This window comes from Globicephala melas, chromosome 4 (genome assembly GCF_963455315.2).
Source record: "Globicephala melas chromosome 4, mGloMel1.2, whole genome shotgun sequence".
In the NCBI taxonomy this organism is placed as follows: Eukaryota; Metazoa; Chordata; class Mammalia; order Artiodactyla; family Delphinidae; genus Globicephala; species Globicephala melas.
Window position 1 is genome coordinate 69,139,626 of NC_083317.1, and position 26,737 is coordinate 69,166,362.

General features: G+C 43.0%; 1 protein-coding gene across 1 annotated transcript in view; it reads right to left on the reverse strand.

The window, feature by feature from the left end:
* Positions 1 to 24,765, reverse strand: part of ROPN1 (rhophilin associated tail protein 1) — a 25,116-nt gene extending 351 nt beyond the window's left edge. Inside the window, exons 1-5 of the mRNA XM_030856542.2 lie at positions 24,641 to 24,765; positions 9,786 to 9,913; positions 6,266 to 6,383; positions 4,830 to 4,991; positions 207 to 382 (exon numbers count right to left, since the gene is read on the reverse strand). Of these exons, the coding sequence (XP_030712402.1) occupies positions 207 to 382; positions 4,830 to 4,991; positions 6,266 to 6,383; positions 9,786 to 9,901 (572 nt within the window). The 5' untranslated portion in view covers positions 9,902 to 9,913; positions 24,641 to 24,765. The remainder of the gene's footprint in view (positions 1 to 206; positions 383 to 4,829; positions 4,992 to 6,265; positions 6,384 to 9,785; positions 9,914 to 24,640) is intronic.
* Between the last annotated feature and the right edge of the window lie 1,972 nt (positions 24,766 to 26,737).

Below are 26,737 nucleotides of genomic sequence, written 5' to 3' on the forward strand. Positions count from 1 at the left end.
GCTGGTCTGGGTAGCACTCTAAGAATCACTGTTCTATACCATTCTTTCTCTTCTGTTTCTCCTTCTCTTTCTGATCCCTATTTATTGTTCTTCACAATATGCCTCTGTTCCCAGAGCGGTATAATACAGTAACCTCACTATATCTTGACCTGCTATATTTGTTTTCCGCACACTCTTTCCCCTCCAATTGGTAAATGTTTACTTACATTTCCCGTTCAATGTAGTTGAGCATTCGACTGACATGTGATGCAGAGATCTCCCCATCCACTTCAGCAATATATGTGTAGAGAAACTGGAAGGTGCTGAAAGGGATCCGGGGAGGGCCACCATCGTGGTCAGATGATAGCACTTCACACACTATCTTGAGGGTTCTGGCAATGGTCTGTAAAGCCATAAGGTTAAATGAGGAGAAGGTCACTATTCCAAACTAAATTCCTAAGATCAGTTTAGATAAAGACAAAGAAACGAACACCTTGCTCTCGTAAAATAAAGTGGGGATGATGTAATATTCTGGAAAGCTTGAATTTTTTACACCCAAATGTCATTTAACTCAATCCCAAAATATTGAGTATCTACTGGGTGCCTTTCTTTTTCCTTTCCTTTCTTGGTTGGAGGGATACTTTCAAGGAATTAAGTTTATAAGCTGTTGAATGCTTTAAGACATTTATTACTTTAATTAGAATAATCTCACTAACGGAGGGGAATTTGCTTTTGTAATCTACAAAATTAGAATGATTTCTTCTTACTGCCCTGCAGTCTTCTCTCTAAGGGGCTGAAATGATTAGTCTAGCTTGTATACTCCAGTGAGACACTTGGAGCAATGCCACAGGAGGGGAGCAGACCGCTTTCATTTCCTCTCTCCTGCCCTTGGGAGTTCTCTCCTGGAGGTCATCGTGAAGCACTGTGTGAGGCAGTGTGCCAGGCCCTTCCACAAAGGAGGGTGGGAGGGTGGGCACACAGGAGGCTGGTAAGAGGTTGTCAGAGAGGATGGGAGGCCACGTGCTTGACTTGCGGTCAGCATGACAGTGATTTTGGGTAGTTTTGTGAGCATGTGTGCACTGAACTTCCCAATTTCCATCTATAGCTCATCCTCTCTGCTTCTCAAAAAAAGCCTACTCCCCTATTGCCTTTGTTCTGTAGTCCTCTTCCTACAGCATCATCCAAATTGGGGTGCTGTTATGGGCTGAGTTATGTCCCCACAAAATTCATATGTCGAAGCCCTAACCCCTAGAACCTCAGAATGTGACTGTATTTGGAGATAGGGCCTTTAAAGAGCTAATTAAGTTAAAATGAAGTCATCAGAGTGGGTTCTAATCCAATAGGTCTGGTGTCCTTATAAGAAGAGATTAGGATGCAGAGAGAGAGAATGGGGGAGAGAGAGAGACCGACCAGACACACGCATGCAGAGAGGGACAACCACATGAAGAAAGAGGGAGACGACAGCCATTTACAAGCCAATGAGACATCTTGACCTCAGACTTCCAGCCTCCAAAACACTGAGAAAACAAATTGCTGTTGTTTAAGCCACCCAGTCTGTGGTACTTTGTTACGGCAGCCTTAGCACACTAATAAAGGTGCTTTCTACCCTGAACATCTTTTATTGATTATTCAGATAACTAAAACTCTATTGCCCTTATATGATTTTCAAATATTTAATAAACAGATGAATGGATAAGAACTCTCTAGACTGGAGCTTTTTGGTAAACTTAAATAACTCGAAAGTAGACAGATATCTGCATTCTATTGCACAAGAATTTTTGGTCAGATGGGGATCCACTCCATAGAGATAGCCTGTAAGCATCTTACAAGCCTCATTTTCAAACTCAGAGGCGAAAGGCTCAGAAAGTGAATTATTTGCTAACAAAACATGCCCTTCCTTCCAGTGAACACGATTACACGATCTCTTCTTGTATATGATTGGTAGGTATTCTAGAGGAAGGAGTGGTGAAGGGGAAGAGGAACACAGGTCTGCATACTGTAGCAATGTGAATCACATGCAGATTCGGGAAGTAAATGCACCTGCTTCCTAAAATTCCTGCCATTAGATTCTCCTATAAGGAGGGGGCTGGATTTTCCACATGGCCCAGAGATCATGGCTGGCTGGTGAACTGGCAAAGAAAGGAGGGCATTTCTGGGCTTGCCTCCAAGAATGTAGCAATTAGCAAGAGTGCCACCCTCCTCCAGATGGTGACATCCTGACCACCCTTACATTTAAGTTCCCAGCAATAGTCCAACACGAACCAAGTGGGCAAAATGGGATGGGCCCTGGATCCATAGGGCACCCTTTATTTACAGACTAGAATTTCATGCTGACTTCACCTCTAGGTGTTCTTTTTTTTTTGCGGTACGCGGGCCTCTCACTGTTGCGGCCTCTCCCGTTGCGGAGCACAGGCTCTGGACGCGCAGGCTCTGCAGCCATGGCTCATGGGCCCAGCTGCTCCGCGGCATGTGGGATCTTCCTGGACCGGGGCACAAACCCGTGTCCCCTGCATCGGCAGGCAGACTCTCAACCACTACGCCACCAGGGAAGCCCTAACCTCTAGGTGTTCTTTGACATAGGGATGATGGGGAGCAAAGTCAGACACCTGAGTGCCTCTCAGAATTGGCGGGCTCCACTGTCATCCAGAGCCAGGCCTGATGGTGTCTCTGTGGAAGCAGAGAAGGTGGAATTGAACCACAGGATGTTGGAGATCAAAGGACCTCACGGAACATCTAGGCCAACCTCCCCGTTTTAGCAGGGAGGTAGAAAGAATTCACCTCATGGTTTCCTCTGCCCAGTTTGGGTGGCAGCCATATCAAAGTAAACCTTACAGCTTCAGAGGGAGGGTTGGAATCTGATTTTCCGAAGTCACTCTTGGTTACTGTGAGGTATGTGGACGAGGAGAGGACTCAGACACCTCCAAGGTGCTGAGCGGCTGTGACACAGAGCATCAAAGGCAGGGAGCAGTTGAGGGCAACCCAGAAGAGACTTAAAGAGGCCCTGAGCACCAGGGAGAACGGAGGTGAGCTGGCTGGGGGACCGTCGTGCTGTGAGAGAGACCAAAGACTTCAGCTGCACAGCTAGTGACCACACAGATGAGTATTTCCAGGGAGACAAGGGATGCCAGAGAGTGGGCTTCCCTGGTGGCGCAGTGGTTGAGAGTCTGCCTGCCGATGCAGGGGACACGGGTTTGTGCCCCGGTCCAGGAAGATCCCACATGCCGCGGAGCAGCTGGACCCGTGAGCCATGGCTGCTGAGCCTGCGCGTCCGGAGCCTGTGCTCCGCAACGGGAGAGGCCACAACAGTGAGAGGCCCGCGTACCGCAAAAACAAACAAAAAAAAAGAGATGCCAGAGAGGATCAAGGGATGTGGGAACCCTCCTCCTGGCTGCTCTGTGATCCCAGCATCACCACTTTCCTTGAACAACTGCCACCTTGAAGAGAGGAGCAGTGAGGAAAAATCTGAGAGACTGAGCAATTCACCTTGAAGCTGTTTTCAGTTATTGCAGCAGATGAAAAGTCCAGGGTTGGGTTGAATCTACTTATTTTCTTACTCCACCCTTCACGGGTAGGGTAGATGGGGAAGAGCAGGATTAACGACAGAGAAAGTATTGGTACACTCCCCCCTCCTTGGACGTCTCTGAATATGGTGTGAGTAAACTTGTGACCCCGTGAGAATTTCATAAAACGTGCCCATTTTTTATTTCTCCCCTGTGATTTTCCCCAATCCTTGGTGCTAATTCCATAGAAGTGTGATAGTGCTGACTGGCAACTTATCTGCCTCTGCTGCTGAGAGTAGTTTATTCATTGCATAAGGGTGCTAGAAAGGGCAGCGAAGAAGGAAAAAAAAAAAACCCACAAATGGCCTCTCCTCTCTAAAGAAATAATTATGCTGAAAGTTCAGCAGCAGCCACAGGAAAAGTTGGACTACAGTATTTCTGGTAACTTTTCTCACTAACAAAAGTGTCTAATGTGCATACCCAGGATATTCGAGAAGAAAGAACAAGATTGTATTTAAACATACTGAATGACTCAAACTACCTTTTTCGTACCATTTAGTTTTGGCAGAGGCCATAATTTTCTCATTAAGTTTTAAACTTGTATGTATTTCAGGGATTTAAAAAAATCATTTTTCTGACTCATTTTCATTTAAGTTATTATAATAGTGTTTGACAAGAGTGAGTCCACATATAAGATGATACCTAAAGCTTTTAAGTATGTATATGAACTGGTTTCTTTAAAACAGGAAAACACGGCTTTTGCCGTTGTCAATCAAGTCAAATTTGGAATAAGGCATGAATTTGTATGAGCATCCTGCATCCCTGGGGATGTCAGGACTCTGAGTCTGGAAATAGCCTCATCTCTCCTTTCCTGCTCTCTTCTCTCTGATTTTTCTATCCAATTGTGCTTATCAAATAGTAGTTTTCGATAAGGCTGCACCTCTTTTTAAAAATCTCTATTGGTATATCTTCTAGGTGTCTGAAACCCAAGTATAAGCCCATCTTCTACAGCTGGCTCTTGGTTACCTTAAGGAATATGAATGGAGGGAGTGGTAATGGAAATAAACCTAAGTGCAGTGACTGAAATTCATAAACAATCCCAAACCTGCATTTTAGTCAACCTCTCCCCAGAGCCTGATGACAGCTTTCCCCTCCCTCCTCCTAACCCCTGCTTCTGGGTGATGAGCAGAGAAATGACCTCAATTCAGAGAGGAGAAGGAGTGGACAAGAAGGGGCACACTCCTCATGAACCCTGGGGAGTTGACTGTGTGTTCTTACCAGCCCTCCCAGCCTCCGCCAGGTCCCTAGAGATTTTCCCTTAAGGAACAAAAACCATTAAAGCTAACTTACAACTCCAAGAGAGCTGCAAGAAAGGGCGAGAAACTTCAGCCACTCAATCTCCTTCATGAAGCGGCCCACGTTCATCACACTATTAAACAGGTCGGGTGGGAGATTCAGCACCTTCCACATCTGGGCCAGCTCATCTGCTTGGACAATCAGTCTGCCAGCAACCTGCGGGGCCGGGGACAGACACAAGACAGGGAATGAGGGACAGGACAAGAGAAGGCCCTGAGAAACCTACCCGGGGCAAGGCCTCGGTTCTCCTAGCACACAGCAAGGGGTGGGGGAAGGTGTCAGGGGTCAACAGAGACTCTGTTTGGCAGTTCTCTTTGTAAGCGTAGAGAAATATTCAGCCTAGTGAAGAACGTGCTGAGATATAATCATTCAAACTTCAGGTATCAGAGTTATGGGGAAAACATACATGTATATTACACTTCAATTTTTTTCTAGTGCTTTTATTGTCTGCTGTTTCATCCCTAGGTTGTCCCTGTAAGGCAGATAAAGCAGCCCGAAAATGAAACCAAAGGGCAGAGAACTTGTCTGAGAGCACTAATTAGTGGTGAAACTAGAACTAGATGCTAAATCTCTTGCTTCTAGACTCCGCTGAGTTCTTTGCACTAGACCCTGAATGCATCACTCACGCTTTCCTGGGAATAACGTGGGGTCTGTGGTCTGGATGCCTAATGTTGCTTGGTCCCAGGTACCTCGGATCTCTGCCATGTCTACTGCACAAGGTGCTTGGTGGTCAAGAGGGAAGGACGCAAATGGCCAGTTGTCGGCCAACGATGCAATAATGGTGCAGATGCCCCAGTGAAGTGCTACTACACCTTCCCTGGTCCTCCGATTCCAGTGAAATGCTAAGCCTCTGGGACCAAGGCAGTCGGCTAAGTCAGTCCTGAATCACCCCAAACCTCTTGGTCCTGGATCCTAAAGTGAGATATAGTAGTGCTAAGCCATTTTTCTTGGGAGTTGGCCAAACTGCAAGCTTTCTCAAGACAGACCCTCCTCATCCATTCACAGGACAGCTCCCAGGACAATATGTCTGTGGAGAGAGCCTAAAAGCTAGGCTATGTCTGCACCTGGGGTAACTGGGGAACTGTAATATGGCCCTCCCCAACTGTGATTGGCATCGTATCTGGGCTTGATCAGTAAGGGAGGCACTGGCAAGGCATGTGCACCTGCACTTTCTGGAGAGAAGGAATTCACATTGCATTGAGCCCCTGGACATTCTGCCAGCTTCAGGATGACATGGGATGACCCAACTGACAACTCAGCTTACAGCCTATTTCACCATGATTCCTATTTCCCCACAGGAAGATTTACTCTCGGTGCATGGTTTAGTGAATTTTAAGACAATGGTGAGTGGCCAGGTGACTTTTGTCTGTACGCACCCAACCTTGACATCGTCCCTACATCCCCCCTCCGTGCTGCCGTTTGGCCCTTACCCGAGAATGCAGGATCTTTAGCAGGTCCGGTGTAAGCTCAGCCCAGTTAGACAAAGTCACTCGCTCAGACCAGTCTCTCACCGGAGGAACCTCTCCACGGGACATAGCCCCAAAATAACTACAAGAAAAAAAAAGTTGGGGGGCTAGGGGGAGCAGCCTCTACCTCAGTGGCCTCTGGATGCTTTGGGAATCCCCTCTCCCTTTTCTTTGAGGGAAGGGATGGAGGAAAGAACATTTATTAAGTGGCTTCTATATGCCAGACACTGTTTTTAGTTCATTTATGTACAGGAAAAGCCTGAATGTGTTACTTTACACTTAAGGTATAGAGATGGCTTAGGGAATAAAAAGATTTGTTCTTCTCTAAGGATGAGGAGTACCAAGTGCTTGGTATGGAATTCCCTGAAGCATATTAGGTCTGGGTATTTTTTTCAGTCATTCCTTCCTAAGTGTTTTATATACATGTGTGCACGTGCACACACATACATACACACATATAGGCATATGTATTGAGACAAATAATATATTGACATAAGTATTGTATATGTACATATGCATGTCTATTTTATGTGTATGTATATTAAAGGAGAGAGAAAATTGTCATTTTAAATCCCCCACTCTTTTTTATGAAGGAAGAATCCTAGTACTTGGAGGAGATTTTTCTTTCAAATATAAAAGTCTTTATGCTTGGTACGATGGCTATCTACATACTTAAAGTTGGTCTTAGGTAGTAGTAGGGGTATGTAATCTTGGAAAGAGAAGTTGGAAGAAGATTAAAATGACTTCCATAAGAAAGGGGAGGAGATGGGGTGCTCTGGGGGGTGAGCCTGGAAGGGTTTCCAGCTGGAGGAAGTGAGGCTTGGGGCTCCATCGCGGAGGGGAGAGAAGTTTGGCAGGGCACTAATGGAGGCTCAGGTGAGAAGACAAGCGCAAAAAGGGTTTGAGATGAACTCACGTGGGGTGTGTGCTGTAAAATCCTCCTCTATCTTCCTTCAGAAATTTCAGTAACATCTGCCTGCCCATCAGTGCTTTGTGGAATGGACTTTGTTTTGGTGCAGTGTGGACAAACACTGAGCCCTGTTTTGGGATTGATCTATGATGGGAAGAGGCTGCCTGCAGCAGAGATTGGACACGAGCAGTTGATACTTGGGGCACCGATGCCATATGGAAGGGCCTGTCTTCATCAGAAGCCTTGTTATTGACTACCCCTGGATCACAGCCTCTGCCCCCTCTCTTATTAATTTTATTTTATTAATTTCTCCAGATCCAGGTAACATAAAAAGAATACAGAGGGAATTTTATAAAAGCCATACAATGATGGGGCAAACCACTCTTTGTCTCTAAGCCACTGCACAATGCAGAGCAACGGCTTCCAGTACCAAAACACCTTCCAGGCACCCGTTGGAGGTCACCAGCAGGGGGAGCAGAAGAAATGCGTTCAGGTGACCTCTACCGATGTGCATGAGCAGTCTCCGCAGACAGGTCAGTGGTCGGGTGGGTGTGGCTCAGCAGCGATGTCTTTGGACCTTGTAGCAGAGTTGGTTAGAGAACGTGGAAATGAGGCTGTAGTCATGGATTTCATCCTCTATGGGTTATTTAGCGTCTTCTGCAGTGAGCAGTTCCATGGTTCTTCAAATTTGTGTGGTCACACTTACCCACCACAAGACAAATTAGTTTATGTCCTGCTGATGTCTGATAGATGGTTTCTTCATGGACAACACATATGCAGGGAAACTTTTGCTTGTGGTGAATTAAGTAGACATTTCATCCGGGAAATACTTTGTGGAGTTTTACCTCTAAAATGCTGCAGGTTTGTAAGTTACATTAAACTGTCTGACAAGTGCTTTCCGTGTCTGAATACATGGAGAGTGTTCTTAGATCATGTTCTCCTTTTTCATTGTAGTTAAACTACAAACTGATTCTTCACAGATATCTAAGACATTTATAGCACATGATACAATATGGGGGAGCAAGCAGACTACAACAGTGGAATGTTTTCTCCCATAAATGTCAGGCACAATACCAAGAAATGTCATTTTTCTTGCTATAAAAGCAGTGCAAGAACAATAAAATGGGGTTTTAAACTATCGTATAGTATAGAACAAAGTCTGTCTGAGTGTGCCAAAAGAAATTAGTCTTCTGACGCTAAAATTCAATCTTAGAGGTAATATATAAAATTTAGACTAGAAAACTAAACAGAGTTCATTACTAGGCAAAGCAACCCTATTTGTGTCTATTTTTATGAGCACCACAGGCTTATTTTCCTTCCATTTGTAAAAGCTTCATCCTAGCCCAACCCAGGAACCGGAGACTGTGTGAGGCTCCTCTTAGATTGCGTCGTGAGCCTTCTCAAAGGTGTCCGCACCTTCTTCTCACCACCTGCCCACCGCACCTCCTCAACCTCATGCTGTGGACATTCTCCCCTCCCCCAAACCACCAGCTCCACTCTGCAGCCTCTCATTCCTCATCCCCCTCTCCCACTGAAGCCCTATAAGGAGGTCATCCCCAAGCAGTAAAAATCGCCTGAAAATGGTCCCCGGGAGGTCTGGTCAGCTCCTAACTCCTGCCCCAAGCCTCAGTTCCCCAGTTCAAGCAGGCACTTTTTGTCTAAGAAGCCATTTGGTAGCCGGGAGGCTTTGTGTGTGAAGCTCTTTCAGCCTCAGCCAGCAGGTATTGTGTAAGCTCCTTCCATTGAGCAGCCTCTGGAGGTGTCTCCTGAAGGAGGACACCTGTGGTGGAGGCACGCTGTTTGCAGCCGAGACGGTGCTCCGCCTGTTCCCATCACGCTTGCCTCGCTTCTCCAGAATGCAACGTGTACTGTATGGACATCCTTATGCTGAAGGAACGTATTAGTTCAAAGACACAGTCAAGAAAATAACAATTTCCCCAAAGACAAGATACAAAGTGTCTGGCTGGGGCGCAAGAATGAGTTTTAACAGCAGTAGAGGAAGGTGTCCCATTTGAAGGAGTAGAGTAAACTCAGGAGCGAAGCCACTTGGACTGATCCCACACAATCCTCCACCTGGGCTCATCACATCGCTCCCCCACAGGTGCACTGCTGCCATCTAGTGGTTAAACCTGAGGATGAGGCCCTGGTTTACACCAGGGAAAGGCAGGCTAAGCTCCGCAGGATTCTGAACCCTTCTTTGCACTGGGACGGGGGTGGGGGAGGGGTGGAGGTGGAGGGCAGGGACAGGGTGGAGTGTGCGTGTGTGATGTGATGTGGTAATCTGACTCTTGCTGATTGCCCTAGGACACTGCCTATAGCTCTGGCGTCCTATTGCTCAGTCTCGTTCCCTTGGGGGAGGGTCTCCATCCTCGCCCGGTTTGCTGTATTTACGTGTGGATTTTAAAGCACCAAAGCAATGCAAGAACTGAACATCCCAAAGATTATGCCGATCAGTCCCGACTCCCAGGCTGCAGCCGTGACAGCCTCCTCAGTTTTCCAAGACCTTCCCTCCTCCACCCCCTACCTCCACCTCCAATGGGAACCACGGGCTGGAGGTGAGAAAGGAGTACGTACTCGGCGGCCCACTGGATGAGATCTTGCGGCTGGGTCCGAATGGCGGCTTTGGTAAATTGCTTCAGCAATTCCGGCAGCTCCGGGGGGATGCATATTTGCTTATGTGTCTGAGGCATTGGTTGGTTGACCTATTGTCGGGGTTGGGGGTGGGGAGGAATAAACAAAATAAAAATCTTTGAATCATAAAATGACAGGAATCTTGGATAGGAGGTCATCCAGCCTCTGTTAGACACTCTCAGTATTGGGGAGTTCACTATCCCACAAGACAGATCTCCAAGGTTAGAAAGTGTTTCACTAATCCCTGCTTTTTGTTGTTGTAATTCCTTCATTTACATAAAAAACACAGAATACTATTTGTTCATTAAAAAGTAGATATTAACAAGAGTAAGCAAAAATATCCCTGGTGATATCCCAAAATACTGGCTGTCTCCTTCCAGAATTTTTTCAGTGTAAATATATATTTGTATATATAAAAATGGGGACATACAAAACAGCTTATTTACTCAACATCTTATCATGACCATTTCCATATCATACAACTCCTGTTGGCCCAATAAGCATCACAGCAAAATTTACTCTGTGAATCCTCTATTACGTGACGTTGGGTTACGTATTTCCAAATAAAAATAATCATTAAACAGCCATTTGATGAACATCTCTCTGTACATTTGCAGGTACTCATCCACTTTTATTGTAAAAGAGAAACTTGTATATTTCACTCAAAACGTTCCAGGACAAATTGAAACAAAACATGAAAATCCATAGTATGCAACACTATACACAAATAAGCAGCAGGTGAAAAGTCTTTGCTTTTAGTAGAGAAAGAGAGACTAGATGTTCTGAAAAGCCCTGTCTCTTCAAAACACCTGGATACGAGACAAATCTGAGCAAATGTACCTTTCAAATTGCCTTGCTGAGCTTGCAAGAAAGCGAGGGAAATCCTCATGTGCCAGGTAAGTGAGTAAAGCAGAAACCAGTGTGGAAAGCAAATGAAGAAATTAGGGCTGACTTGGGGGCAAATGTAGACACCAGGAACTTGAAGCTTTGAGACAAATGGCCAGGCAAGGACTGAAGAAGTAAATAGCTGAACGGAAGACTCTCTCATCCCCCCAAATCTGAAACCCTCCAAGGCTCACACACTTTCAGTGTGAAAGGGTGGGACTGAAAATATCTGCCTAATGGCAGGGGGGAAGAGGCACAGAAATATTTCTCTCTTGCTGCTACTTACTGGGGGAGAAATAGTCTTCCACGAATTTGTAGCCACAATCTAGGTCTAAGTTTTAAATTTATACCACCAGCCTGGTTGGGAAATCCCAAGACAAGAAACCAAAGTGGCCTCAGGTTGGTGGTACTCCATTATCTTTTACTTTATGTTCTTTTATTTAGAGGAAGAAGAGTATAAAGATATTAATTTTAAACTTTGTAAAAAGTCAAGTACACATGGCAAAATTTCAAGAGTAATTACTATAAAAGTAATATAACCACCAAATCAGTAGAAAGGAGAAGAGGAATTAAAAGCACTAACAACACAAAACAAATTGATCCAAAAGAAGGCAAGAAAGGAGGGGCTGGGGGAAGCATAGGAAAGGTGGCTAAACAACCTGATAGAGGAGAACCCATATATATCAGTAATCACAATAAAAAGGAAAGGTCTTAAATGTGCCGGTTAAAATACAGAAATTATCAGACTGGATTTTTAAAATATCCAGCTGTAGGCACATCTGAAAAGACACAAGGACCAGAAAGACTGAAGGTAAAAGGATATATGGATAAATAGGCAAATAATAACCAAAAGAAAGTTGATGGAGATGTGTTAATACCAGACAAAAGAGACTTTAAGGCAAAATGCATTATTAGGAATAAAGAGGTCACTACATAATATTAAAGCTTCAATTCATCGGGAAGATAGCACAGTTCTCCATGAGTGTGCTACAGACATCACCAAGGGTGAATCTCACGATGCTGGGTGGAAAAAGCCGTATATTGTTTAGGGTCACAAATATAATAAGAACAGTATTACAAGAAATTTAATTATAAAGAAATATAAGAAAGAGCAAGGGATGATAAACACAAATTCAGAATGGCATTATCCTCGGTAGGGGAGGGAGAGGGGTATCATCAGGGAGACAACAGGAGTTCCAACACTATTAGTAATGTTCTGTTTCAAGCTGGATGGTAGCTGCCTACATGTTTGTTTCATTATTCTTTCTGCCTAAATTTACATTATGCATTTTATTCGTATGTATGAAATATTTCATAATTTAAAAAGAGTTACTGCTACAAGTTGATTGTTTCTGATAACTTTTCATTCTACCTAGCAAAGGACAGTGACTTATTTTGCTCATATTGTCGGATATATATATATGTGGTAAAATATACATAACATAAAATTGACCACTTTAACCATTTCTAAGTGTACAGTTCAGTGGCATTAGATACATTCATTGTTGTGCAACTGTCACCACCGCCCATCTTCACAATTTTTTCATCTTCCCAAACTGAAACTGTGCCCATTAAACAATAACTCCCATTCCCCTCCCCACAGCCTGGCAACCACCATTCTACCTTCTGTCTCTATGAATCTGACTACTCTAGGGACCTCATATAAGTGGAAACAGACAATATTCATCCTTTCGTGTCTGGCTTATTTCACTTAGTATAATGTCTTTAAGGTTCATCCATGTTGTAGCATGTGTCAGAATTTCTTTCCTTTTTAAGGCTGAATAGTATTCTATTGTTTGTATAGACCACATTTTGTTTATACATTCATCTTTTGATGAATTGTTGATGAGTTGTTTCCACCTTTTGGCTATTGTGAATAATGCTGCCATGAACAGTACCTGCTCCAGTCCCTGCTTTCAATTCTTTTGAGTATATACTCAGAAGTGGGATTGCTGGATCAGATAGTAATTCTAATTTTTTGAGGAGCCACTGTACTGTCTTCCACAGTGCCTGCATCATTTTACTGTCTGCATATATTTTGACAGGACCTTTTAAGTTGTTGTGCAATTGTTTGATTTCTATTCTGAAGGCTCAATGGCCTCATGTCAATAGAAGGATGGTCCAACTCTAATTAAATAGGCCTCCATGACAATACTAATGATAACCTTTGTTGGTATAGAGCAAATATAAGAAAGCCTTTACTTCACCTTACTGCCTCTTCTAACAGCTGTTCTGTGATCTCTCTTCATTTTGGGGCACAGACTGTCTAGTAAGTTTTTCATACCTAGTCTTTTTCTTCAATGCTCAATCCTTGTTTAATCTCGTGCAACTTTTTCTGCTCTCACCATTCCATTGGTCCCTTAAAGTCATCAATTACATCTATTAACTTCTTATCTGTGCCAGATGAGATAATCCTGTGCTAAGTATTCCGTATACATTTTTTTTCACTTAATCCACAACATATCCATATGAGGTAGGTGTATTATCACCATTTTACAGATGACGATGAAACTAAGAAAGACGATAAAACCTTTGAAATGACACGTAACTAATAAGTAACAGGCAGGATTTGAACATACACAGTCTGAGGCTGGAGATGGCCAGTTAAACATGGCTGTCATCCTTTCTTGAGGCTTTCTCTTTTTTTGATGGCATACACTATTCTTGTTTTTATATTTTCCTCAGCACCCCTCCTGTCTCCAAAACTCTTCCCCCTTCCTCCTGCTAAGCAAGACTTAGTAATCTTCCCAAAGCTCAGTCTCTAGCATTCTGCCATTCTTGGAGAGCTCACATCTACCACGAAACAGTATTGATGACACTTGTTGGTCCGTCCCGGACCTCTGACCTGTGCTACATTTCACACTCCTTACTGCTTCCAGGACATCTCCACTAAAACTCATTCTCCATCTCCCAACTAAGTCCTCTCTCCAGATTTGTTTCAGAACACGATACCACCATTTCCTCAGTCATTTGGTCTCTATTCTCCTTAATCTGTTGACTCTGTCACTGAATCTCATTGATGTTTCCTTGGAAATGCGTCTCCAAACTCATCCCTTCCTCTCTTTTTCCACTTCTTTTAGTCTGGTTCGGCCCCTCGCCTCCTTACGGGCAACCCTGTCTCGGGTCATTCTCTGGTCTATTCTGGCCGGTGTGTTGGGATCTATCTTCTACTGTTGTTAATAGGTGAGAGAGCCCAGCTCACAAATGATAATCATATCCTGACTTTCAAGGTTCTCCATGATTTATACATGTAATTTTATACTATAATTTTTTTAATATAATTTTTTACTAGTATTTACGAACACAAATTTCTAACACATAGTCTACTCTGGGCACTTTCCAAGAAATTATATACTCAAAGCTTAACACTTTCTCATCCATTGTTAGCAGTACCTATCCTCAGTATGTTGCTAGTTCTGGCTGGCTTACTTGAGGTGCCCTCCCTCTTCCTTGCCATCTGTTAAAAACCTGCACAGCCCGGCCAAGGTTCATCTTGAGTCCATACTATGCCATAAGCCTTCCTACAAAACTTGAGTATCATCAAATATTATTTGTAGTACACATTTTACCATTTTATCCTATTCTGCCTTTATAGATCTCTAAAGCTGAGCTTCCCAAAAGTGGTCATGGCAGAATGGGTTACAGGTGTGCCATGAGAGACTCATGGTTGTAAACTTTTCATAGTGGTAACAACATTTACAACCATTTTATAACCATTCACAAATTTATAACAGTTGAAATTATATTTGGATACATATTTTGCTCAGTCAGTAAACTTCCAGATTTCAGTAATTATTGTTTTTGCACTTAAGGTTTTATGCAGAGCACCTGCCAGCAGAGATGCTTATATAGAATTTCACCCTTTAACCACCATGTTAAAACCATCTCTGTAAGTCTGATTATTGTTTTAATTGCAATGTATTTATTGTCAGTGAACTCTTTTGTGCATAAGTGTTTCAAATACTTAGTTCTTCCTTTGATTTAATTTGCTCTTATTTTTAAAATTATTTTCTCCCCGAAAAGAAGGCATATTTTCATCATCATCATCATTTGTTTCTGATAAAACATAATTGATTTTGTTTATTTTTTTAAATTGTGGCTTGATTTATAGGTTTATTTATCCTTGGCTTTTGATGTAAAATATCCAAAATCTGATTCTGAATGGAATTTTATAATGACATTATTTGTTTATAGAAATAAAAAAATGTTTGCTTCTAAAAGCAAATAATAGTGGAAAATTTAATTGGTTCAGTAAAGGGACTGTAGGTCTTTAATATTCTTATAAAAATATTTTTCAAAATATTTTAACTATACTTGAGTATAAGTAATATTTATATTTTGTGGAAAATTTAGCATTTTAATTATTAAATTAAATGGTAATATTTCTAAAAATTCCCCTTATCAAATACTTAATTTTTCAAAAGTTTTGTGATTTATTTAAAAATATTCTTAAGAAAATGGACAATCTTATTTTCTCTGAAAACTGATTTGTTGTAGTAAAAAGTTCTGTAGTCTCCTTAAGTATTTTAAATATACGATTTAGTTTCCCACTATAAAGCGTAATTTTAAATTAAATATTAAAGTCTAATTATAGTTTCATACTTCTTAGAGTTTCACAGACATATACATGTAGTCAAAAATATAAATTTAGGGGGCTTCCCTGGTGGCGCAGTGGTTGAGAGTCCGCCTGCCGATGCAGGGGACGCTGGTTCGTGCCCCAGTCCGGGAAGATCCCACATGCCGCGGAGCGGCTAGGCGCATGAGCCATGGCCGCTGAGCCTGAGCGTCCGGAGCCTGTGCTCCACAATGGGAGAGGCCACAGCAGTGAGAGGCCTGCGTAGCACAATATATATATATATATATACACACACACACACACATACATATATATATATATATATATATTTAGGGCTTCCCTGGTGGTGCAGTGGTTGGGAGTCCGCCTGCCGATGCAGGGGACGCAGGTTCGTGCCCCGGTCCGGGAAGATCCCACATGCCGCGGAGCGGCTGGGCCCGTAGGCCATGGCCGCTGAGCCTGCGCGTCCGGAGCCTGTGCTCCGCAGCGGGAGAGGCCACAGCAGTGGGAGGCCCGCGTACAGCAAAAAAAAAAAAAAAAAGAAAAATATAAATTTAAATCACTTATTAGACAAAATAGTGAGGATTATTTCAAATTTGGATTTGTTTGCTCTGATAATTTTTTTCTTTACCCAAATATCTGCCTAAATATCTCATTTTCATGGAAAAGTTATCAAATGAAAAAAATTGTGCCAAGTAAATTATGCCAGAGGCTTAATAGAAAATATCTATATTATACAGATAGTCTTTTGAGAGATTAATTCTTAAAATTTTTGATCTCAGCACCCCTTACATTCCTAAAAGTTATTGAGGACCCTAAAGATCTTTTGTTAATGTGGGTTATATCTTGCAATATTTATCATTTTAGAAATTCAAAAATATTTATTTTAAAATAAAAATAACTCCTTTATATGTTAACATAAGTAACATTTTTATGAAAAATAACTATAGTTTCCAGAAACAAACAAACAAAAATCATTAATGAGAAGCATGGCATTGTTTTACATTTTCTGAAAATCTTTTAACGTCTGGCTTAATAGAAGACACTTAGATTCTCATATCTGCTTTGCATTCAATCCGTTTGATTTAATTCAATCACACATCATATAGCTTCCAGAAAACTCCACTGTACACTCTTAAGAAGGAGAGTGGGGAGGACATACAATGTCTTAGTATTATTACAAAAATAGTTTTACCTTCATGGATTCCCACCTGTTCAGTGGGACTGTTTACAGCAGTGTTTACAGCTACAACAGTAGTTTGCATCAGATTGGGTTCAGGAAGAACTAAAGCCAAAATGTCTCCCACAATTACAGAATCACTCATTTTAACAGCCTGCCTAAGAAATGACCATGTGTGGAACCAAATGAAGCAAAGGAAATATAAAAATGGAATATTACTATTAGAAGATGCATTGATGACAGTCTCTACAAGACCAAATCAAAGTGTTTCCCTGAAGGGTGATGAATCTACAGATGTTAGTAACAACGTTCAGTTAATAGCACTAGTTAGAATCCCTGGAGAGGAAGGCTTGGAAGAATATTGATTTGCCAGAAAGTACCAAAACAAACTACTCAGGATCAGGTATTTGGAGTAGGAACTAAACACTTTAAAACAAATAAGATTTTCTGGATTATGCAAGCAAAACGGTTTCTGTACTGGTGGGAAAGCTGTGATGGCAGGGAGGTGGGAAGGCTTTATGTCGTATCTGTTCTCCATGTTCTGAACACCTGAGATGCAAGACATTGTTTTGTTCACATAGAGCTCTTGTCTGTACATTTGCCTATAGATGTGAATTCCATATTAAAGGATGTTGCTAATAAAATCCAGGCTGCTATGGTTCTGTCTGTTTTTAGCTTTATGTGAAGAAACAGTCTGCCGTCTCCTACTAAGTCACCTATCAAAGGAAAAGCTTTCCCTCCCCCACCCTGGAGGTTAGGAGCTAAAAGAGGAATTGAAAAATGTCAATGATCCTTATTGCAGAATTGTTGAGGAGAGTTTCTTGTCTTCAGAAAACTGGCTTAATTGGCATTTTCGAGCACCAGAATGAATTTAATCAAAATCACAATGAATGTGTGAAAATATAATAAAGTGTACCAACAATGCTCATAGATTCAAAGAAAACATGAGGTTAGAAGTAGTTTGGGGGGAGTTTAATATTTCTAAATTCAACTCTAAAGAAGACTGGTAGCAAAACATCTGTTAGGTGTCACGTTACTTGGAAAAACATGATATAAAAAGTTTAAGTGCATTAGAAATCCATTCACATTATCCTAAGAATTTCAAAGACAGAAGAAATCACATTATTCAGATTCAAAAAAAAACTATATTGAATTTTTCATAAGCTCCATATAGACCTCCCAAAACCCTACAGTGTACCCCAGTGTGCTTTATAAAGATTTCTGTGTGCCTTGACGTTGAAAAAGGTTAGGAAGCTCTGGTGTAAAGTCTAGTTTCAAGCACCCCAGCTGAAAAACTTTTAAGTTTTGTTGTTTTTTTTTTTTTTTTTTGTGGTACATGGGCCTTTCACTGCTGTGGCCTCTCCCGTTGCGGAGCACAGGCTCCGGACGCGCAGGCTCAGCGGCCATGGCTCACGGGCCCAGCCGCTCCGCGGCATGTGGGATCTTCCCGGACTGGGGCACGAACCCGTGTCCCCTGCATCGGCAGGCGGACTCTCAACCACTGCGCCATCAGGGAAGCCCCTGCATTGATCTTTGCCATCCCCCCAAAACACATTTCTACTTCTTATTTAATCTCCAGGGAATGACTTTCTCCTCATGCCCTACCTGAGTGAGATCAAGGATGTCAGAATGAAGTCACACTGCCATCCTCTGCCACCAGTCCAACTCTTTGACCTCATAGTCTTTCCTCTACTGCTTGAGCTCTTAGTTCTTGCCTTGTCCAAGACCTGAGGAACCAGCATTTGACCCTCTACATTCTCCTCCGGGCACTGTCTGGCCTTCTCTTTAAAAACATTTTTTTTTTTTTTTTTTTACTTTACTATCTTTCCCAATGGTCTAATTCTCTTTTTCACTGTCAGACTTCCCAAGTGCACTAAGGACTGACTCTCTTTCCTCTCCACATGATCCCCCCTCCTTTAACCTCCCAGAAAGCTTCCATCTTGATTATTATTCTGAAACTGCTTTCATAAATGTAAATATCACCAGTCTCCCTGACTGCTACATCTAGTGAGTTTCCCCACAACACTTCTTCTTGGCTTCTGTATTGCATTTGAGAAATCGATCCCTCTCTGATGAAACACCTCGCTCCATTGGGTGATGGTTGTACAGAGTCTTGCTTGCCCCAACTCTCTGCTGTTCCTTGTTCATTTCTGTTGCTCACCTTTGTCTCCACCACTGCTTTTTAGAAGTATTGCCTAAGGCTCAGTCCCTGGATGTTTGTGTTTTCTAAGCTATACTTTTTTTTCCTCAAATTGTTTGTTTTAAAGAATTTTGATAAATGCTCCATGTGTACAAGAAAAGAATGCTTACTCTGCAGTTGTTGGGTGTAATGTTCTATATATGTTAAGAGGTTTAATCGTGTAGTTCAGATCTTCTATATCCTTATTGATTTTTTTGTCTGCTTATTCTATCAGTAACTGAGAGGAGTGTTTTTAAAATCTCCATCTATAAGGTGGTTTTGTCTATTTCTTCTTTTAGTTCTGTCAATTTTTGCTTGATAAATTTTCAATCTCTGTTATTAGCTGCATAAATATTAAGGATTTAAAATTTTTTCCTCTTGAATTTAACCTTTATCATTATGAAATGCCTCACTTTATTTGTCTTAAAGTCAACTTTGCCTGCCAGTTTTCTTTTAAGTTTTGCAAGATTAAAATTTTTCTAAACTTTTCCCTTCGATGTTTTGGTATCTTTTTGTTCAAGGTGTGTATTTTGTAAACAGCTAAAAAAAATACTCTGAACAGTTTGTCTATTAATTGCCTCCTTGTTTTTAAAGGGCATATTCACTGAGTATAGAATATCTAGGTTAGCAACTTTTCCTTTCAGCACTTTATGTAATCCCATTGTCTTTTGGTCTCCATTGTTAAAAATAAGCCAGTTCACCTTGGAAGGGCTCAGCACCCTCCTGGAATTTGAATTGATCCAGTACTCATTGCTTCTAAAGCTCCCTGATGTATTTACAATATCTTAAAAAATAATTTTTCTAGATTTTTAAATTTGTTGCAGTGGGTGGCTTGAGCTGCTGCAACCTACTATATTCTAACTAGAAGTAGAGGCATTTTGGGGCCTTTAACCAGAGCCCTATGCTGATGACTCCCAAATCTGCAGTTGCAAACTCTCAACCATGCTACAGTCATATCCACCGTGTACCTACTGTAGAATCCTTCTTTTCCATAAAAGCATCCAAAACAAACTTCTTTTACTCTCTCAATTGCATTAGTCTGATATATCATGGCCATTTTTATTCATCCTTCTCTTTCATTCCCCACTTTAGTCCCAGTGGACTTAAAAAAAAAAAATCTGTCTGGAAAATAAAAAGGAACATCTTTCCCAAAAAAGGAAGGGACTTAATTTGACTTACAATATAATTCAATATCTTCAATTTACAAGTGAGAGAATTGATGTACAAAGAGGTGAAGTGATTGGCACAAGCTAACAGTTTCTGTTGGAGCTGAATCAAGAACGTAGGTCTCCTTCATTGCTCTTCCCACACTATACCATACTGCTTCTCTCAGAATAAGGCAATTACACATCATGGATTTTCTCTAGGGCAATCCTACTTTCAAACGTTATGTTTGACTCTCTCCATAAATTACTGAAATATCCTGGCTATTCCCATTTGCATCATGAAAAGTACATTTTTAGCACCCTGAAGTGGAACAAAAATTATTTGTCAGAGTATGTTGTAATTTTTTGTCCTGAAAATATGATTATTGTCTTGTTAGCCATATTCCATACAGTTCCAAAGAATGGAAGGGGGCCCAGCGTTAAGAGAGGTTTGAAAGTCAATGCACATTCCTTATCTCATTTAATCCTTATATCCATCTATAGGTAGGTGCTAATATTATAATCATTTTCCAATGCCAGGAGATCGAGGTTTAGTTTTCCCAGGTAAAATGTCTTAACCACTCATGTTATCACATCACTTTCTAAAACCTTTAGTGGATCTTCATTGCTTTTCTCATCAAAATGATGGCCTGTCTGACTTTCAAGCTCTCCGTGATTTGTCTTATTCATATTAGCTTGCCTCTCCAACTTTACTTCACAGAAGTCTGGATCCTTTTCTACCCTGGGCCAATCCCTGGATCAAGCCAACCCAGCATTTGGATGCCAACAGCAATATTGCTAAGAGCAGTCCTACCTGACCTTGTCCTTTTTTTTTTTTTTTTGAGTAGTGGTTTTTGGCTCTGTTGTTAGCAAATTTCTCCAAATTGCTTATATATCATGCTAGTACCACCTCTTGAAAGTTATGAGTTCCACATGTTTATTATTTAACAAGTGAACAGTTACCTCTTTCGAAGTGTCTTAACTTAGGCATGTTCATATTTCAGAGATTTCCCCCATGTTTATATCATGGTCCACAAGCCCAGGGACACTGTTTACAGACTGCTACGTTAACTGTGCTCCCTAATCACAGTCATGGAGCGTATGGAACCCACAAGAGAAGCCCCTTCTTCCTCCGGGAACACACCCCCTGACTTTGGGACCTGGCATACAAACCTGGAGCCACCTTAACCTTGTCTTTCATGTAAATGAAAGTCTCCATTTCTTCAGAGTGAAGAGTCAGAATATTCCCCTACATCATTTCATCCATTTACTTGTTTTCTCTATTTCTGATTTCATCATAGCATTCCTATGATACGGGACTCAAAGTACATAAGGGCTATGAGGGGTGAATGCACCATAGTTTTCAACAAAAGATCAGGGCTATGTTTCTCTCCATTCTTTTTTTTTTTTTCTGGCTGTGTTGGGTCTTCATTGCTGCGCACTGGCTTTTTCTAGTTACTGCGAGTGGGGTCTTCTCTTCGTTGCGGCGTGTAGGCTTCTCTTTGTGGTGGCTTCTCTTGTTGCGGATCACGGGCTCTAGGCATGCAGGCTTCAGTAGTTGTGGCACACGGGCTCAGTAGTTGTGGCTCACGGGCTCTAGAGCACAGGCTCAGTAGTTGTGGCGCATGGGCTTAGTTGCTCCGCGGCATGTGGGATCTTCCCAGACCAGGGATCGAACCTATGTCACCTGCATTGGCAGGCGGATTCTTAACCACTGCGCCACCAAGGAAGTCCCTCCACTACCATTACTGATGATGTTTAACATTGCACTTGGCTTGTCTGACACAAAACACAGATTCCATAGGGCAGATCAAACTCTAGTGAGGAAGCACTCTTGACCATGAAACAGGAGACCAGGACTCTGGTTCTGGGTCTATCTTTGACTTAATTATGTGATCTTGGACAAACAATCCAATAAAACCTATGTGTGTCAGCAATAGCACTGAATAAATACTGGGATACAAAAATAAATTAGTCACACACCCTGCCCTCAGACAGCCCATAGGCCAGTGGAAGAGACTAACAGGAAAATCAGTGATTACAATAGGGTATGGTAAGTACTAGATATAGGAGAACAGAAACTCCTAGATGAGGCATCTAACTCATCTGAAGACTGGAGAAGGTGGTCAGAAAATACTTCCAAAATAGTGATGATATTTGAACAGAGACTTGGGGAAGCCTGGTTTGTTCATTGCTGTTATTCCCAGCCCCAGAACAGTGCCAGGTACAGAGTAGGTATCTGATCAGAGCAAGGAGGGAATTCTTTGTGGCTAAGACTACTTAGACAAAGGGGTGGAAGTGTCAGAGAACATGGAGAATTCAGGGACTTGTGAGTAATTATGGAGGGCTAGAGTGGATAAAGGGGGGGTGGCTGTGCCTAAGGCTGGAAATATAGCCCAACACCAGAATATAAAAGGCCTGGTTTGCCATGGTAAGGCTTTTGAACTTTATCTTAAAGGCAATAGGGAGCCACTAGAAGATTTAAGCACTAGAGTCACTCGATCAGATTTTGGTGTTCACTTGATGCTCCAGTTATCAATTGATTTCCTCTCTGCTCCACATTCACCCCGCATTGCCTCCTCAGCAAAAACAGACCTGGGTCTTTTAGTTTTCCTTTGCCAGCTGGCATAATGTTAAGCTTTGTCAGTAGAGGGCGCTGGAGGGATACTGGAGGAGGAAGGGGCTTCTCTTGTGGGTTCCACATGCTCTTCCTGTTAAGCTCCAGGACCGTGCGGTTTCCCCAGTGCTGAGATCCTGCAGTGCACAGCTTCTGGACCATCTGCAGTATGTAATCTCTTAAGTGCCCGATGGCTGCAGTGCACAGCAGTCAGCAGTGCCCAGTGGCTAGCTGCTTCCCCTGACACCTCTCTTGGGAAGCCTTGCAGCAGAGTACAGCCAGTGTACTTTCACCTTTTCATGGATGGCTTCTTTGGCATCCCAGACAGTGGATTTCTGGCTGCCTGGAACCTCAGCAACTTCTCTGCCATCTAATGAGCTGTGGTTACACCCTCTGTGACACACTCTTGGGAGGTCATCTCTCTCTTGGACGATCTATCTCATGGGTAGTGATTGCTTCGTGTATCTGTGATTCCTGTATACTTTGGATCTTTATGTCTTGCTAACCAATCTTCCATTACTCCAATCGATTATAGTTAAAAATTAGTTATATTGTACTGTCTTTGTTAAATTCTTGTATGATTTCTATCTCTTTGCTGGACTTGGAAACACACATTGACTGAAAGCTGTGGAGATGCGCTGAAGAGAGTGGAGTGAAGCTTTACGCAGGGAGCCTGGTTAGGAGAATATGGCAGCACTTTTGGTGACAACTCTGGAGAGCATCATTGCCTTGAAAAGCAATTGCAGTGGGGAGGGATAGGAGAGACAGGGGCTACAGGACTTGGTAACCACTGGGGGAGATGGATGAGAAGAGAGAAGAGTTTAGGGCGACCCCCTACTTCTCAAGCTTTGATGACTGGGTAGATGGTAGCACCGCAGTACAAATGGCAAACACAGGTCAAGTTCCCCTCCCGTGTCCCCATGGATCTCTCAGGACTTCCATGCACTTTTGAGCCACAGAGACTTAGGATCATAGACTCCTTAGGTTGGAAAGGCAATGAATCCCAATGTTTTCTTTTTGGCAGTGTGGACCATTTGTTCACATCTGATAAAAGAAGTGGAGAAAGGTCCATTCTATCTTAACATTCCATGATTCCAATGCTTTGTGAAGTTCTTTTCTGTTCTTAAAGCTCTCGTTATGGTAGGCCTTCCTCAATTGTCCATTCATTCTAGCCCTGCCCCCCCAAATCTTAAAATTCAACAGATTTCCTCTTACGCCTCCCAACGTGGAAAGGCAGGCCAACACGTATGTGCTGAGTGCTGAAGAATATAGGTCTTATCCAATATGAAATATAGGTTCGTTTCTGCAGTTTATTTGGTTTTATTGGTGTGCTCTAAACAGGGCCTCAACTATATAAACGAAAGCCTGCAGTTACCTGACTGAAAGGCTCCAGACACCAGAATCTTGGAGGGAGTTTCTATGAACTGCTCTTAGAACCAAGGACCAGGCAACTGTATGTACTTGCTTGGGTTTGGAATAGGAGATGATGTGTTTTGGACACATGGTTTCCGTTGCCTGGATGCACTCCTCACCTTTCCATAGGTTCTCTGGGTCTCAGATCAGCTTTCCCTGACCTCTCTGTCAATTCCCTTATACCCTCTCAGAGCATCACTTAGTCACCTCTCCTTGGTAGCACTTAGCTCAGCTCTAATTTTACATTATTTGTGTGATTTTTTGATGAACACCTGCCTCTCCCAATAGACTGTAAACTTGAGGGCAGGGACGGTCACTTTCTGCTCACAATAGAATCCCCAGTGCCTAGCCTGGTGCCTAGAATACAGTCAGTTCTCAATATATATGAGGAAAATGAATGAATGACAAGCGGTTTATAAAGTACTAGTCATGTCCTTTGGCCCTCATGGCAATCCCGCCGTAGGTATTCTTATATCCATGTTAGAGATGAAAAAGCAGAGGTTTGTCTAGTCAATGGGAGGATCTGATCCCAGATTCTATTGTGTTTCCAAATCACTGCCCCCCGTGTAAGAAATCATAAAATGGTAGCTCTGAGTATAAAATATACATATACTTTGGGTAGAGAGCAGTAATCATCCATCGTTACGTTCTCTTAAAGATCACAGTCCCCTCCTCTTGCTTTGTGAACAAGAGGGGTTCAAAATCCAGGTGGGCCCATCGGGCAGGACTCTTCCCTCCGACCCGGGCGGCCGTCGGGGCGCTCAGGGTGCTCCCCTCCCTCCACTTCCCCTCAGGGTGGTTACCTGAGGCTCGCTCCCAAACTGGCTATCAGGCACCGGCACCAGCACCGGGCGACACCTGGCGCCTGGCCTCAGGCGGGAGGTGTGGGGAGAGATCCAGCCCCTCGCACCTTCTTCGGGCGCAAAGCAGCAGAATGTGGGCGGGGAAGGGCGGCACCGGCCTCAGTCTCAAGGCGCAGGAGAGGTGGGGCAGGACCCGGCTTTGTTAGCTCTTCGCCTTCGCCTGGCAACGCGGACGCCGGCTGCGCTGCCTGGCAACCGCTGCCACTGGGGCGCGGGCGCGGGCGCGACCTCACCGAGCCGCCCCCGCTCCCCACCCCGCGGCTCCGCCCCTCCCGTCTCGCTCAGGCCTCTGCCACAGCCTCCAGTTCAGTCTGGGTTCCCGAAGTTACGCCCGGGGCGGGGCTAGGAAACTGAGAACTGCTTCGGGTTTTTTTGTGTGTGTGGCAGGACCAGACGACCTAGCGGTTTAGGGATGAGACTGGGGGCGTTGAGAAACCTGAGGGAATGTGTAGCAATTTACAGTGGGCTTTTGTACATTAGAGAGCAGAAGTGGAGGAGTTTTCAGTGATTTTTTTGGCTTGCGGAAAGTGAGCACGTGAGGGGAAGCCCTGGGGAACAATTGTCACAAGCGCTTCTTGCAGTGTCCCCCCCCCCTTTATTTTTTTAACAGACTAACTCGCTCAGTCCTTACAATCACCCCATGAAGCAAGTACTCTTATTATCTTCATTGTTACAGGTGAGAAAACAGCACAGAGCACTAAGTAACTTGCCCAAGATCACAGCAAGTGATAGGGTTAGGATTTGAACCCACATTTCGTGGTTCCAGACTTCTCGCTTTTAACATCTATAATGCTAAGAAAGGGGAATGGAGCTAGTGTGGATAGGAACAGAGCTCAAGATGCCAGAGGCAACAGGGTAAGAAGGAAAATAGTCACGTGCAGAATGGCATCGAAGTCTCACAGTAACTCTGGAGGTAGGTATCAATATTTACCTTCCCTTTAGAAATAAGAGACAGGCTTAAAAGGTTGAGTAACTTGCCTATGGTCAGACAACTGGCAGTGAGGCCGAGTTTGACAAGACCTTTGCCAAAGTCTTCTGATTTCAAGATTTTTCTTTCTTAAACTCCCAAGGAAGCAAAAAACGCCCCCTCTTTCTCTGCTATAACCCTTGGCATTTCATACCCATTTTTAAGGTGCCCATTGCGTCATCCACTCTTTCAGTCCAACAGTAGTGTGCGCTGGTCTAAATCAGTGAGTTAGTTCATCCAAGGCCTTCAAAGGTTTCTGTAGTTGTGAGATGAAAACTGTTTTCTCTCCTTAAAGCAATTTCAAGCGTCTGTGAGCAAGTGGGGCAGCTGGGTTTTTGTTTTCTGTATGCAGAGGGCTTTCAGAGCTTGCTGTCATTTGTGTGTAAAGGGTCCAGTCTGTTGGCATTTGTCAGAGTCTTGCAGGTCCTTGCACACGTGGAGAATTCTGGATGACTTGAGGATGGCCACTTGTCCACAGGCAAGTAGGGGATAAAAGAAACAGAATCACTGGCCATCACTCACCTTCCTGAGCCCTCTGTTGAGGGGCCACCAGCTGTTGGTATAGGCATCTGCTGGGCAGTGTGTGCCTTAGGATTGGACAGGGAGGCTGGAGGTTTGAGGGCTACAGGTGCATCTTCCAGGAGAAAAAGAATGCTGTGGCCACTAGGGTCTGTTCTGTGTGTGTACAAGGGAAGAAGGTGTGCTGGGCCCTTCCTGCTTCCATGCAGGGTAAATGATACAGAGAAGAAAGAATAATAATTATGTTCATGCAGAAGAAGGGGAGTTTTAGGCAAAGCTAGAGATGGAAGGTGAAAAATGGAATTTTAGTGTGGGAGATTAGGTGCAAGAAAGTTATTTCATGTTACTGTCTGACCGAAGTGGTGTGACAGTCTGCAGGAGGCCAGGTTGAAGTTCTGTCAGTCAATAAATACAACAGAATGTAGTGAAGAGAATATAACTTTACAAGGAATTCACAATCATAAAATTCAGGAAAGTTGCTTTCTTCTAAGAGAGAGGCAAGGGGCATGGAAGAGAGAAGAGCACATGAATAGATGTGATTGGTGGTGATT